The 14618-nt window shown below is 41.1% G+C and overlaps 1 protein-coding gene across 1 annotated transcript; it reads right to left on the bottom strand.

Annotated features, from left to right (window-relative positions):
• Positions 1-3009: 3009 nt before the first annotated feature.
• LOC114448824 (protein ENL-like) lies at positions 3010-12132 on the bottom strand. The gene is made up of 4 exons (XM_028426027.1): positions 12007-12132; positions 5771-5951; positions 5508-5590; positions 3010-4231 (listed from the first exon to the last, which is right to left on the bottom strand). Exons 1-4 carry the CDS (start codon positions 12016-12018, stop codon positions 4058-4060), a joined length of 450 nt encoding a protein of 149 aa, XP_028281828.1. The 5' UTR covers positions 12019-12132; the 3' UTR covers positions 3010-4057.
• Positions 12133-14618: the final 2486 nt, after the last annotated feature.

Here is a 14618-nt window from a genome sequence, read left to right as displayed (position 1 = left end):
ACCACTGGTAAACATTTTCCTCTGGGATTAATAAAGTTTTCTCTAATCTTAAAATAAACTGCTTGTAGTTAAAAATTTTGTATAAGACAAAACATTCTACACTCCTTAGTGCAACTAGGAGGCCCTGACTGACTCACTTGTGACAGAAAGTCATGTGAGAAATATTTGTAATTGTCATTGTTAAATAACGGTGTTTTAGTGCTACTGAGTTCTTCATCACCCCGCTGCTGTCCTGCGACACGATGAAGGTGATGTCACACTCAGGAGCAAGACAGCGCACCTCATCCTAGAGTTTCTTGCTGAAACTAGAGAAAGAAGCGCTGGAGGTGTTTAATGGTCCAATGTGGCAGCAGATACAAATGACATATTTCATAAATCAGAGGACATTAACACATACATATTAACGTGCTGGTACTTTGATCTCCACCAGCCCTGGGAAGCCCCCCCACTGACCCAGTACTGCCATTAATTCATTCGGCAAACACAGCTGACATACACTATAACAATTATTATGCCTGGGCATACATAGATTAATTTATTTACTATACATTTACAACCACTTGTTAGTGTCCGTTACCTTTTAGTCATGATTGTGCTGTTTCTATAGAGGTACAAGACTTTATACAGCAGTGGAAAAATTAGCCCACAGTGACTGAAGATGTCCGTCAGATGTACGACACACCCAGAAACTGCTTTTAAAAAAGCTCAAAACGATCTAAAGGAGGCATAAAAACATCAGAATATTTAACAACAGAAGTGATTTTCAGTCTGTCTCATCCACACTAGTTCCTACAGCAGGCATAAATTTTTTAAGCACACCAAAAAGGAAAATGCACACATGCTGATTTATGTAGAACACACCAGACATGTTGGTCTTGTTTCTACAGCTCTGAGCTGAAAACGCCGCAGCCATGAAAGTGTTGCTGGTTGCTGATATTGAATCCATCATACAGCCTGTGCTGCTCTGTGATCTCCTGCTTCAAGCTACAAGCAAGAAAACAGCCTTGCATGAAACAAAATATTCAGCTGCACTCAGCTTATCTGTTGTGTGAAGTAATCTGCTAATAATTTCATTATTAGGTTTGAAATATAAGCTACGCCTTTTTTTAAAAAATCATCAACATGACACATGTACAAAAACTGTGAATCAAGAGGAACCGTATGAGCTTATTATCCACATAAAATAAAAAGCCCAGTGTATAAGCTCAGGGTGTGTGTTACCCAGCATGCTGTTCTAGCTATTCTGACCTACAGTCCTTATCACATCCCTGAACTGCAGAGAGCTGAAATTTGGTGCAATAGCTGGCAACAGATGTGAGCAAAAAGGTCAAAGTTCAAGGTGAATTATTTTTGTGTTTTATTTGTAGCCTATGTACTTTTTAAGGGCATCAGGAGTGCATACTACACTAAAAAGCTGCAGTTATTACAAGAAATCTTAGCATTTCTGCTTCCCTCACCCTAAGTTTTTATGCACTACATTGGACAACAGAGGTTATTTTGGATATTTTGGAGCAAGGCAGCGCACCTCATCCAGGAGTTTCTTACTGAAACTAGAGAAAGAAGCGCTGGAGGTGTTTAATGGTCCAATGTGGCATTAGATACAAACTAGAAAAGCATTTCCTGAAGAAAATGTTTGAAAAAGTTTGATTGCCGCAGCTGAAGCATTGGTTTGAACGCTGATGTGAAGGATTGCTCTGAATTGCTGGAGAATCTGCAATCTGAACTTAATTTGCTGAAACACAGTTAAGAATTTAGAAAGATGAAGCTCTTATTTGGAAAAGTAGAAAATGTTTTAATATTATGAAGATATGAAAGAGAAACAGCTGAAGACAAGAACAGTATGAAGTCACGACCGTAAAGAATAGCCTGTGAATATACCATATGAGTAGTAGTAGCTCAGGCTGTGTGATTTGAATGTGGAAAAGTAGTATACAGCTGAAGGATGATCAATATGACAGATATAATGCTTAAAGTCTGATAAAGACTACAAATATGGCTGCTTTGTATGTCAGCATGTCACCATGGTAACAGCCCTGCCTGCCTGCCTGCATCCATGGCAAGCGGAATGTTTATCAGCTGCTCCTAACTGCAGCTATTTCTTTCCCTCTCCTAATGCATTTCCAATGTAAAACCATCCTCCGAACAACTTCTCTTTTTGTCCAAACCGAAGCCATCGGCCAAAAAGTAAGGATACCGTCAGAATCCCAAGATGTTGCTCTACAACTGGTACGATTTTTATGTCTGGGATGTGAAAGATGTGGAGATGGTGGCGAGTTAGAAAATAGAGATTTTTTTTAGGCATCTCCTCAGCCTCTCTCCACTCTGAGTGATGACCCACTCTGGCTCCCAACATTCCACGCAATACACACTAATGTTAAACTCAGAAGAGACCTCAAAAACCACTTCATCTTTAATCCCCGGCCATTTGAAGACGGAGCTGAATTTCCAAATTCTGTATACAAGTTTTGAAGACCAAGACGTTGGAAGTATTTTAAGCCTCGAATGGTTTTTCTAACACATATTTGTAGGAGTAGCATTTTGCAGAAGGCATGGTTTGAAGGGCTCTCCCATTGACTCCCATGTTAATTTGAGGGTGGAAAATGTTTAATATTTTTAATATTATAATATTTGTAATTATTATTGAAGGTTTCCGGGAATGTCCTGAATGAGCTGAATCTTTTGATGTTTGAATGGTTTGAATCGGCCCATGCATTCTGAAGATATGCTGAGCCAAAAAACGTACGGAAGAATAATAACTAGAATTCAGGGCCTCCTTGTAAAAAAGAGTGAGATATAAGGAGCTTAAAATGCACAGAACCAGCAGCCCTGCTACAAATATATATCATATATGAGCAATACAAAGGCTGCATTAGACATAAATGTAACTCTAGAAAGACCTCTGTGCTAGATGTCAGTGTAGGTATGTTGTCGTGACCTTCCCTGGTCACCCCGGATTGTCAGACTCCGTCTTCTGTATTCAGAACATTGAGTGAAAGACAATACACTTGGTTTGTAGTTTCGCCTTTGCAAAAGGGAGAACACTCAGTGAACACAGGCCTTTCAGTCTGCTTCACTCCCCTCCATAAGTGTTCTGCCCCTCCCTGGACACAGGCTCGTTTTATTCAAAAGTGGACATACATTTGCATACTAGATAAACAGTTTTTCAAGACCTTCGTTGGTATTACCATATTGGGAAATGTTGCCCTTTTATTCCCACCTACCAATTATTATAATTGGTCTAACATATTTCTGTGAAACACTCTGTATCACTCCTATGTTGGATGATTTATCTTACGTCCGATGCCTCCCAGTGCTTCGGCCTTCACCGCATCAAAAGTGTTCCAGGAATGATAACATCCTCCCGAACTCCCTGTAAGGGTGTGTGTGTGTGTGTGTGTGTGTAGAGAGTGAAGACCTCCCTTTTTCTCTGAGTGTAAGCATACATAACGAGTAAATATGTGCTCTGTATCATGTCAGTGCGTAGGTAACCTTATATAATTCCACAATGTCCACTGTAAAAACCCTCTAAAGGCACCACTTTGAGTTTATAAATCTGACAGTAAAATATTCTGGATGTAGTATTATACTCTGCCACAGCAACAGCAGCAAAGCAGCAGCTCATGGGTCACGGGTCACACATTGACAATACATAAGTAGGCACCCAAGTCAGTAACCCAAGTTAACATTTTTTATGTGTTAAAGCTGTGCAAGATTCAAGATCAATTGTCGCTCCTCTCCTGTAGGTGATGTCAAAAAAGGTTCCTCCATCTTCATTTATCGTCCATAGTCCAAGTGCTTTTCAAGAATGTTTAAAGGCCACACAGCACACAAACCGATGAATAAAAAAGCTATAAAGCCTGTAGACAGACAAAGGGGAGGTTCAAAAAGGGGAGTGGGAGCAGCCAGATTAACCTGCAGATAACCCTGCATTGACACAAGATTAAGATGGGGAAACACTCCTAGTAGACTGGCAGACTTGGAAGCTACTATTGATACTGTGCTGCCATGTCTGTTTTCTGTTTGTCTGCTATTAACTGTAGTTTGTTAGTTGACATGGCTATGAGCCAAGGGTGTCAGGCAGCCTCACCCCTCCAGCTTTGATCAGTTTTCTCCTGAATTCTTTGGTGGGGTTGTTGAAGGTAAGATTCTCACAGCGCAGGTGGTTGACTGGTGGGTTGCCCTCCAAATTAAGAAACAGGTCATAGTTGAAACACACCTTTTTTGGCTGCTCCTAAAAACAAAAACAGAAAGTAAGTGTTTTAAGTTTCCCCTAACAAGAAATTCATGCTTGCCTTTCTGCATTCAGTCAGCTCACAATAGCTACTACACATTTTACACACGAGATAAAACCTGAATGAATAGGCCAATAAAACAGGCCGACATAGCTGAAGCCTGCGTGCTGATAAGACACATTCCTGAGAGAAGCTGTGGAGAGGAGCGACGATTAAAAACAAGGAAAACGCAACGCACTTTAGAGATATTTTATAAACAAAGAAGTATTGTTGATGGATTAATGGTTGCTGATCACAGTTTCTTCACTTCCCTTTAAGTGTTTTAATGTGTCTATTGTATACAAGTTAACTGCACATAAAAGGGAGAATGTAGCACCATCTTGGATCCAGTCCAGCGGTTTAATATTACAAAGAACAGCCAGATGATAGTACAGTCATGTGCACACACCTCTGCATTGTCCTCATCTTGTAACAAGAGTAAAGTGGATCTCTCTTTCTTTACTCCTTTAAACGGTTGATTTAGTGTGTAACCTGCTCAGAGGTGTATATTTAAAGCATTTCCTGATAAGATATAATTTTAAAATATATTTCTGTTCAGCCTTCACTGCATTTATTGGCACTTAAGTAATCTGATTATTCTGTTTTGGGGCTATAACCTGATTTTGGACACATCAAGCAATCCACTTTTCTTCATCAAGTTATCTGATTAAACTGGTAATTTTAAAAGAATTAACCGGATTTCTTCTTCTAAAGAGAGGCTGCACTTCTGATGATTCTCTTAAGACTTTATTTCACCTTCCACCTCTGTGCGTGTTTTCCAAGGACATGTGGGCGCTGCAAAATCAGAGGTGAGCATCTGTGTAGCAGTCGACTGGGTCTACTTCTACTGCAGCTGAGAAGGGCAAAAAAACTATCCGCCATTTCACCTTCATGGCTTTTCGTAAAGCAAGTTAAAGATGCACTCAAAAGGGTGAGAGAATGGACGTACAATCTCTTATCACATAACATATTCTAACAAGATGCTACACAGCTGTTTTCAGGCCATAAGCCCGGAGCTTGTAACTGCCTCACAACGTAAGCACAAATAAATTATAGGACCATCTTATACCAAATAAATAAATTGAAATCAAAATGGCACCTGAACATTCATGGCTATTGCAGGCTCACTGATGATTATAATGCCATTCTGTAGGAATAATCAGGTGCACAGGGTAATATGTTTTTCCACCTGTTATAAACATCCTACAGTTTAGTAGACAAGATGGTCGTTCTCACCTTGTTCTTGAAGTAAACTTCAATCGGCATGAGGAAGCCAGCAGAGCCCGACTCTTCTACTTTATACGGAGGCTCCTTGCATACTGCAAGACAGACAGAGAGAGCAATACATTTCTGTAGTAGAACAAAATGTTAACGGGATAGACAAAAATGAAAAAAGAATCTATTTGAAAATTCCAAGGATCATGTGCCATGACGGTCATGTATCAGGTCAGATTTAGCTTCTCATACTGTTTCCTAATATATACTCAGCTCTGTCTTACCTCTCTTGGGTTTGGGGAAGCTCTCATGCAGGCAGAAGACGACCTTCTCTACAAAGTGCTGGATGTCGCCGGTCTCTGGCCCTTGGACAAACACCATCCAGTCATGAGTAAAGCCTTCTGATGTCACTTTCTCCCTCAGCTGAGCTCTGTGGCCCAACTCCAGTTTCACCTGCACCGTGCACTGAGAAGAAGATGACAGAAATTAGCACTTTAAATACTGTGTTGACTACAGAGGACGGACAAAGGTAGCACTTTTTCAGAAGCTGATGAAGAGCAGTTTAATTAAAACTTCTTTCTTCTATTACCGAGCGTGGGTTTCTAGTTTTCTCACCCAGCTATTTTGATTAAATCGTATTTTTAAATCCAAAACATATAAAACCTGTTTATTAAAGTTTACATCATTCCAAACTGAATATATTTGGGTTGAGAATAATAATTTGACATCATACCAAAGAGAAAACCGCTTACTTTCCCTGTTGTGTCATTTTTTTAGATTAAATGATTAATTACAAATTCGATCAGACTGATCAATAAATAAAGACTGTAAGCCAGAGTCCTGTGCTGCTGACTTGATCCTGGTCCCTGGCAGTGATAAATTGCAAACTGAGGTAGGTGAGATTAATCCACAGAACCATTATTCACTATTTCCTGGTACCACCTTGAACAAAACCCTCTGATTCTCTGAGTGTGAGGACTCGATACTCGAGACGAACAGACCTACACCTACACACACACACACACAAAGCTGGACTGGTGTCGGGACGCTCCCATTGGAATGGGAGTGATTAGCCGCCTGGGCTGACCGATCTCAAAAGGTTTGTCCAGAAGAGGGCCACGTTGTGAGTTACCTCCAGTCTGCCAAGAACAATGACAGCGGCGGGCCACACAAATGACAGAGTGCTGCTGGTGGTGATTGGCCCATAGTGGAGGCTAAGTGAAGAGGCTGTGGAAATTGAGTGCACGAGGGGACATGAGGTGTGGGTGGGGGGAGGTTGTATTGAGGGGAGGTGGGGAGAGGGGACAGAAAGGCACTTTATGTCCAGGGGAGAACTGAAGAATGTGGGGATTTGGCCCCAGCACTGAGTGGCTCGTGAGCTGGGACTGAGTGGGGGGATTAGAGGGGACAGGATTGAGATGAGCTGGTGTGCTACTCTCCAGCTCACCCACACACACACACAGGAACAGACACACACACCTCCCTGCCTGGCACTCTGCCCAGCCATTCTGTGGCAGTAATGCCCTTAAACTCCAGACTCCACCACACCCACAGTGAGCCGCCGTGGAGTCCCTCCAATCATCAGCACCTCCTTCCCCTGAGGAGTCCACAGAATCATGAATGTGATAAGTAAAACATAAAAATCAGAATGACAATGAGCCAAATGGAAGACACTGGTTCTGCACTAGAAATAAAAGCATGAAAATACAAAGATGGAATGAGCCTCAATGAATTAATTTGTTATTAATTCAAAAAACGGCAGCAATAAATGTCATAAGCAATGGCTTAGTTTGTTTTTCCCAAGCCTCAAAAAATGAAGAATTTCCTTTTTTTCTATTTTTGTTGTTAACTTAATCTACACACTTTGGGTTGTTAAAACAAAAGAAGCAATCCAAACTCTACTTTTTAAATTATTAATTTAGGAAATAATGACAGATTTTATTGAAAGTAAAAATAATTAGCTGCATCCCTACATGGAAAATCTGCCAATAATCAGACAATTAAAAACCCAAGAGGTAAAATTAACATTGACAAATTAGTGCTAAGATAATTAGTTGATTAGCTGATTGTCAGAAAATAATGTGCAACCACCGAATGATTGCTGAAGGCATTTTATTTATCAAAAAAAAAAACATACTAGCTGATTTACACTACTCAGGTATGCTAATGTGTTTCTTTTGGTGATGTATGTCATTAAACTGAACATGGTTCCAAATTAAAATATAAAACCGAGAAAAGGTCACACATTTGACACTGGAAATAGTTAATATTTGGGCTTTTTGTGATACAAATTACTACAACTGAAGATAAGAAATTTCCCCTCTGTAGGACTAATAAAGGATTATCTTATCTTATCTTACACATTCTTTCAACATAGACAATTGTTACATATTTCTTTACTTTTATATATAATCTAATATTTATGTAATATTCAGATAGTTACAGATTATTTCACTGCCAGATGCCAATATTGGAACATCAGGTGCCATCCCTATCAATAATCAGTTTAAACTACATCAGGACAACAAAAAGCTGGGAGAATGGACAGAAAATGAAGATAACACTGAGTGAACTTGACATCAGTTGAACTTTAACAAATTGCCAGAAATCAGAGACGTTTCTAATGTTTCTAAAGAGATCATTCAGTTGTTCTAACTTCAGATGTGCAGACAGACATGTGGTGACACATTTATTTGGCTAATTTCGATCAAAAGCACCGCTTGGGATCATGAAACAAATAACACAAAGCAGCTAACATTAAAATGTTGTGTGGATGCCCCTCTCTCTCTCTCTCTCTCTCTCTCTCTCTCACACACACACACACACAGTGCTCCAATTGAGAGGAAATACAAATTTTGGCAGACACACTGGCTCCCATGAAAACAATGAGCTCCCAGCTGCCATGTAAATAAGACCCCTCATGACCACATTATTCTTTTCCAGCTAATAAACGATTAAAATAAAAGTCATAAAGTTTTCCTAGTGGAGGACACACAAGAACAAGCAATCTCAGTTCTCAGTTTCACAGTTTTGGTGAAGCGTTTAATCCTCCCTTACACCCAACATCAACTATCTACAAGATGACACACACGTAGAGGTGAAGCAGTTACTTGTACTGGAAAATGGTCAATCCCTGGGAGCCACAGGGGGGATCACAAATACCCTATCTGCAGCACCCAAAGAAAACAGTGGAGTATTGGAAATAGGGTGTGTAAAAAGCTCCATGACCACTTGTCCTGTCATCCCAACTGCAGCGCTTTTACATACAGATCTGTACAAAATGAGAAGAGCCAGTATCAAGAGCCAGTGTTTCATGCCAGTATCCTGACATGAAACACTGTGTCTATTCAAGCTGGTATCCAGCTGTGCACTAGTGCTAACATGTGGAATATACATAATTCAAATTACCCATTTAATACTTGATTCTCTCCTGGATCTGACTCCCAATATATGTTAATAGCATGTATATTTTATCTATTACAAACATGTTGTACACAGCAATACAGCTCAAGAGGACCAAAACAGCCTTAAATAACGCCACCTCTTAATTTAACATAAGCAATCATTACAGCTGTATGACTGTATAATTTTAGCAACGCATTCCAATAAACTTAATCATGTGTATAGTTGTTTAGATTATGTAAACATGTAAACATGATATCTCCATGTACAGGGAGAGCAGGTTATTAAATACATATGCACGTTATTCTTGAGAGGAGAGATAAGGGACAAGAGGTCATGTTAAAGTTCAGGTTTTTGGTCATTCAGAAGTTGTTTGATAAACTGGTATGCTGGCAGGATTTACATTATATTTTTCATTCTCGGTTTTTTTCCCTTTAGTTCTGGCTAAAACTAAAGCCAGACCCTAAAATTGCAATAAGTGCTGAAAAAAACATGTGGTTATAAAGATATCAAAATGAAATGCAAATCCTCACCCCGGATTGTCAGACTCCGTCTTCTGTATTCAGAACATTGAGTGAAAGACAATACCCTGGGTTTGTAGTTTCGCCTTTGCAAAGGGAGACACAGGCTCGTTTTATTCAAAAGTGGAGGTACATTTGCATACTAGATAAACAGTTTTTCAAAACCTTCGTTGTTATTACCATATTGGGAAATGTTGCCCTTTTATTCCCACCTACCAATTATAATAATTGGTCTAACGTATTTATGACGTCCGATGCCTCCCAGTGCTTCGGCCTTCACCGCATCAAAAGGGTTCCAGGAATGATAACATCCTCCCTAACTCTCTGTAAGGGTGTATGTGTGTGTGTGTGCAGAGAGTGAAAACCTCCCTTTTTCTCTGAGTGTAAGCATATATAATCGAGTACATATGTGCTCTATATCATGTCAGTGCGTAGGTAACCTTATATAATTCCACATATGTTACAAATGTAACATGCACCACAGATGTACAACTTCACTGAGCTTGGAGCAGAGGACTTCCTCTGGATGCACTTTCACAGATGTTATTCTGCTTTCTAATGAACAGTAAATGCCAGGGTTTCAAGCTCAACACTTGCCACAGTCAGCTTTTCCACCATGCTACCTTCATTTTAGTCTACAAGCATGATTGTGGCAACATGAACAAACTGCTGGCTAATAATGCAGCGATATTACAGAGGTACTACACATATTCCTGGTTTATATGTTAAGGTTTTAGGCCGCTGGCAGAGGAGACAACACCCCGCCTCCCCTGCCCAACCTGGAGAGGACAAATCTTTTTCCCCGGCGCCTTGTAGCGGCTCCTTAGCCTTTAGCCAACGGCCGACACTCTCCTGATAGGTACATTAGCTTAGCTTAGCTTCACAAAACGGTGATGGTAAGGACGTGCCTCACACAAGACAGCACACTCAAGGAGAGAACCAACCTAACACCAGACCACATCTGTGACCTGCTGGACCTCTGCCTGACCACCACTTATTTCCAGTACAATGGGAACTTTTACAGACAGAAACACGGCTGCGCGATGGGATCACCTGTGTCTCCTCAACCTCTACATGGAAGAAGTGGAGAGAAGAGCCCTGAGTTCCTATCCTGGAACCACCCCCACCCACTGGTTTAGATATGTGGATGACACCTGGGTCAAAATCAAGACCAACGAAGTGGAACGATTCACAGAACACATCAACGCAGTGGATAACAACATCAAGTTCACTCGCGAGGACACCAAGGACAACAATCTGGCCTTCTTGGACTGCACAGTACATATTGAGGAGGACAGGAGCCTCAATGTGGAAGTGTACAGGAAACCCACACACACGGACCAGTACCTGTTGTTTGATTCACACCACCCACTGGAACACAAACTGGGAGTCATCAGGACCCTGCAGCACAGAGCACAAACTGTACCCACCAGCTCAGAGGGGAAGAAGAAGGAGCAACACCACATCAGGAAGGCCCTGCAAACATGTGGCTACCCGAAGTGGGCACTCACCAAAGCCACAAAAACAAGACCCCCCAACAACAAGAAGAAGGACAACACCAGGCGGAGAAAGAACATCTCCATTCCATATGTGTCAGGAGTATCAGAGAAACTCCGCAGGATCTTCAACAATCATGACATCCCGGTCCATTTCAAACCTATGACAACACTGAGACAGAGACTGGTTCACCCGAAGGATAAGATTCCCAGGGAGAAACATGGCAATGTGATATATGCAGTCCAGTGCAGTGAGGAATGCTCTGATCTGTACATTGGAGAAACTAAACAACCACTCCACAGAAGAATGGCTCAGCACAGGAGAGCCACCTCCTCAGGACAAGACTCAGCTGTTCACCTCCACCTCAAAGACAAAGGACACTCCTTTGAGGACAACAATGTTCACATTTTAGACAGAGAGGAAAGGTGGTTTGAAAGAGGAGTCAAGGAAGCCATCTATGTTAAGCTGGAAAAACCTTCCCTTAACAGAGGTGGTGGCCTCAGACATCATCTTTCTACCACATACAATGCAGTGATTCCATCCATTCCCAGGAAGTTTACACATAATCACAGTAAGAACAAAGGCTGTCAACCAGTCCCCCTCCGGCAGTTTCATAGTCGTTAGCCAGTCGTTAGACACACCTGGCCCAGTCAGCCAGACCATCACAGGTAAGTATGGAAACATTTAGTGCTATTGTTTTTTAAGTTTTTTAAGTTTTACTCAGACCCACCCACTGAGGTCTGTAACCACATATAAACCATGTTTCCCCACCAAACAGTTAGAACTGATGAAGCTGCTTGGATGAGCAGCGAAACGTCTTCTAGAAAACTCTACAAGTCCAGACGCCTTGCTTCAATCTTCTCTACGTATGATGACCTGGATGACTGAGAATCTTCATCAACATGTAAATACCGATGTATGAGTGCCCAGCTAGCATAGCTCCAGAGCCAAACAACTACGAGTTCATTAGCAGCAGGAGCATTTTTTTTCTTCTGGCTAGCAGAACAGAGGATTCATTCCTGCCCTGCCAACACGCAAGCTGCTGCCACTTTTACCGTAAAAAGTTCATATTGCGTAAGGAGACACAAAAACCACTGTACCTGGTTCTCCATGTTTCTCTGGCCTCAGTGATTGTTGTATTTATTTACAGCAGCGTTTGTGGAGCGTCTCCCCAGCCTCTGCTCCTCATTGTGTGTCAACCCAGCCCCAGAAGCGGAAGGCAGACGGCTCCCCTCCCCTTCCAGACGGCTGCTGGCAGGCAACCAAAACAGAAAGCTCTCTCAGCTAATCAGAGGGCGCAAAATTTAAGCACTCTTGAAAACAGCCAATCAGAACGCGCAGAGTGTATATTGGAGTGTAAATATTTGTGATTGCAAAAAGCCTTTTCTGTATAAGAAGTGTAAACTTGGCCAGTTGAATTATTTCCTCCATCACCATAACAAGCTTACAGATATGACTCAGCTAGCCCAGTGTAGTACCAACTCCATTTCATACTTTTCATCAGATAAGGACACTGTTTGTGAGTCTTCTGATTCAAGATGTTTCTTTTATACAGACTTACAGAGAGTGAGGGCCCGTTGCAGTCAAGTCTCTGCAGCGCTCAGACTTTGAGATTACCGGGGCCTCGGCTATGTGACAGAAGGTCACCACTCTCTCACTGGCTTGGTGCCTCAGACTTCTTCTCCTGCCGCTCACAGACTGATCTAGCCCACCTAAGAAAAAAAAAATAACAAGTCCCCACCTGGCTGTCAGACAAGAGGGTGTCTTAGTTGTGTTGACCTTGAAATCCTTCTTTTCAATGTAACAGAAAGACAAAAGTCCTACAGATTTCACACATATTGTAGCTTTTTGAGAGCTTGTTTTAAATCAAGTGGATAGATATTTAAAAAAATTACTGGGACTAATAGTAACACTTTTACATGATAATAAACAGTGAAAAGTTTGACTGATTTTTAGTAGATGTCTGACATGTTTACATTTCAACAAATGAACATTTCATATACAAGTACTCCCTGACGTTTCTTGCCAAAGGCTTTCAAGTAAATAATCATATGAATAGACTCAATGCCCAATGTAATATAAATATATATACATACATTATATGATGACTTGGAAATGACTATGACCTGGATAAATAACTGCATCCACAGATATATTATATGATTACAGTTCATGTATCTCACCTTAGCAAAAAAATAAACAAAACCTGCTCACTGCTCCTAAAGATCACAGTCAGTCATTATCAGTGTAGTAACAGTTGTTAGTGTGACATTAAATGACCTGAATACAAGAATCTGACACACCTTTGTTAATAGTGACCTCTGTGGTCATGAAGTGAACTGCAGGCAGCATGCTGTTGGTCTTCATCTTCTTTGGGGACACTGAGCTGTCTGATCTGGGCCTTGACTCACCTGATACCACTCTACATTATGTCATCTGTGATTTTTATTTTCATTTACTAAGGACAGAGCCATATTTTAAAATATTTATTTATAAAATACAATAACCAAGCATACACGGCTGTGATCCTAAAAATACAATAAAGATTACAAACATGTCTTATCAATCAGAAACTTTTTGTTTTTAAGTTTGCATCATATTTATCTTAGGTTTGCTTAAATGTAGTGTTACCTTTGACTTCACAGGTCGCTACATTTATCTGATGTTTCCGCTGTCTGTTCCAGAGCTCAATTTCAGATGTTCAAAGTAAAGCAGGTTTTTTAAGAACACCTCGTGTGTCCGTTGCAGTCGAGTTTCAGCAGTGTTGAGACTTTGATGTGAGATTACCGGGGCCTCAGCTATGTGACAGAAGGTCACCACTCTCTCACTGGCTTGGTGCCTCAGACTCCTTCTCCTTCCCCTGTCACTCAGTCTGCGTATACTCTAAGGAAAAGGACTCCCATCTGGCTGTTGGACATGAAAGTGTCCAACTCAAAGACAGAAATAAACACAGACTCACAGATTTAACACTCTTTTGGTGCAGAGCCTTATTTAATTGTACATAAAAATACAATCTTGATCAGCAGGGCAAATACATTGATCAATCACGTGTGCAAAATGTGTATGGGTCAATATGTATTTCAGTACAGTGACAAAAGGTGTTACTGGGGTTATTAGAAATTGTTGCCAAGACATGCTGTTTTATTTGATGCATACCTCCGAGTGCATCATCTGGGCATCAGCAGGTAAATTTGCAGTGTTGTATCTCTTCACCACATGAGGTCACTGTTGAACACTGAAGCACAGAGAACATCTGTGTGTTTTTCAGTGTAAGGGATCTATTGTTAACCCCATGGAGGTCTGGATTTAGAACCATACTCAAAGTGGAAAATCACATTACAGGCTGATCCAACTTGAGGGGAAATTCCTCAAGACAAGTCAGAATGAGGCTCAGTAGTGTGTGTGGCCTCCACGTGCCTGTATGACCTCCCTACAATGCCTGGGCATGCTCCTGATGAGGCGGCAGATGCTCTCCTGAGGGATCTCCTCCCAGACCTGGATTCAAGCATCAGTCAACTCCTGGACAGTCTGTGGTGCAATGACACATTTACTCAGTCACATCAGCACAAACAAGCTTCTACATGGCCTTCTTTAAAGTTTGCCTGTGTTTGGGTCCTCCAAACTAAACAGAACTTGACAAATACATCTTTTTCACATGTCTGTGTGTAGGTTTTAATTCAGCTGTCGTTCCATAGTCCTTCTTCGATCGTTT

Source organism: Parambassis ranga, chromosome 16, assembly GCF_900634625.1.
Source record: "Parambassis ranga chromosome 16, fParRan2.1, whole genome shotgun sequence".
NCBI lineage: Eukaryota > Metazoa > Chordata > Actinopteri > Ambassidae > Parambassis > Parambassis ranga.
This window is presented reverse-complemented; position numbering and strand designations above follow the sequence as displayed.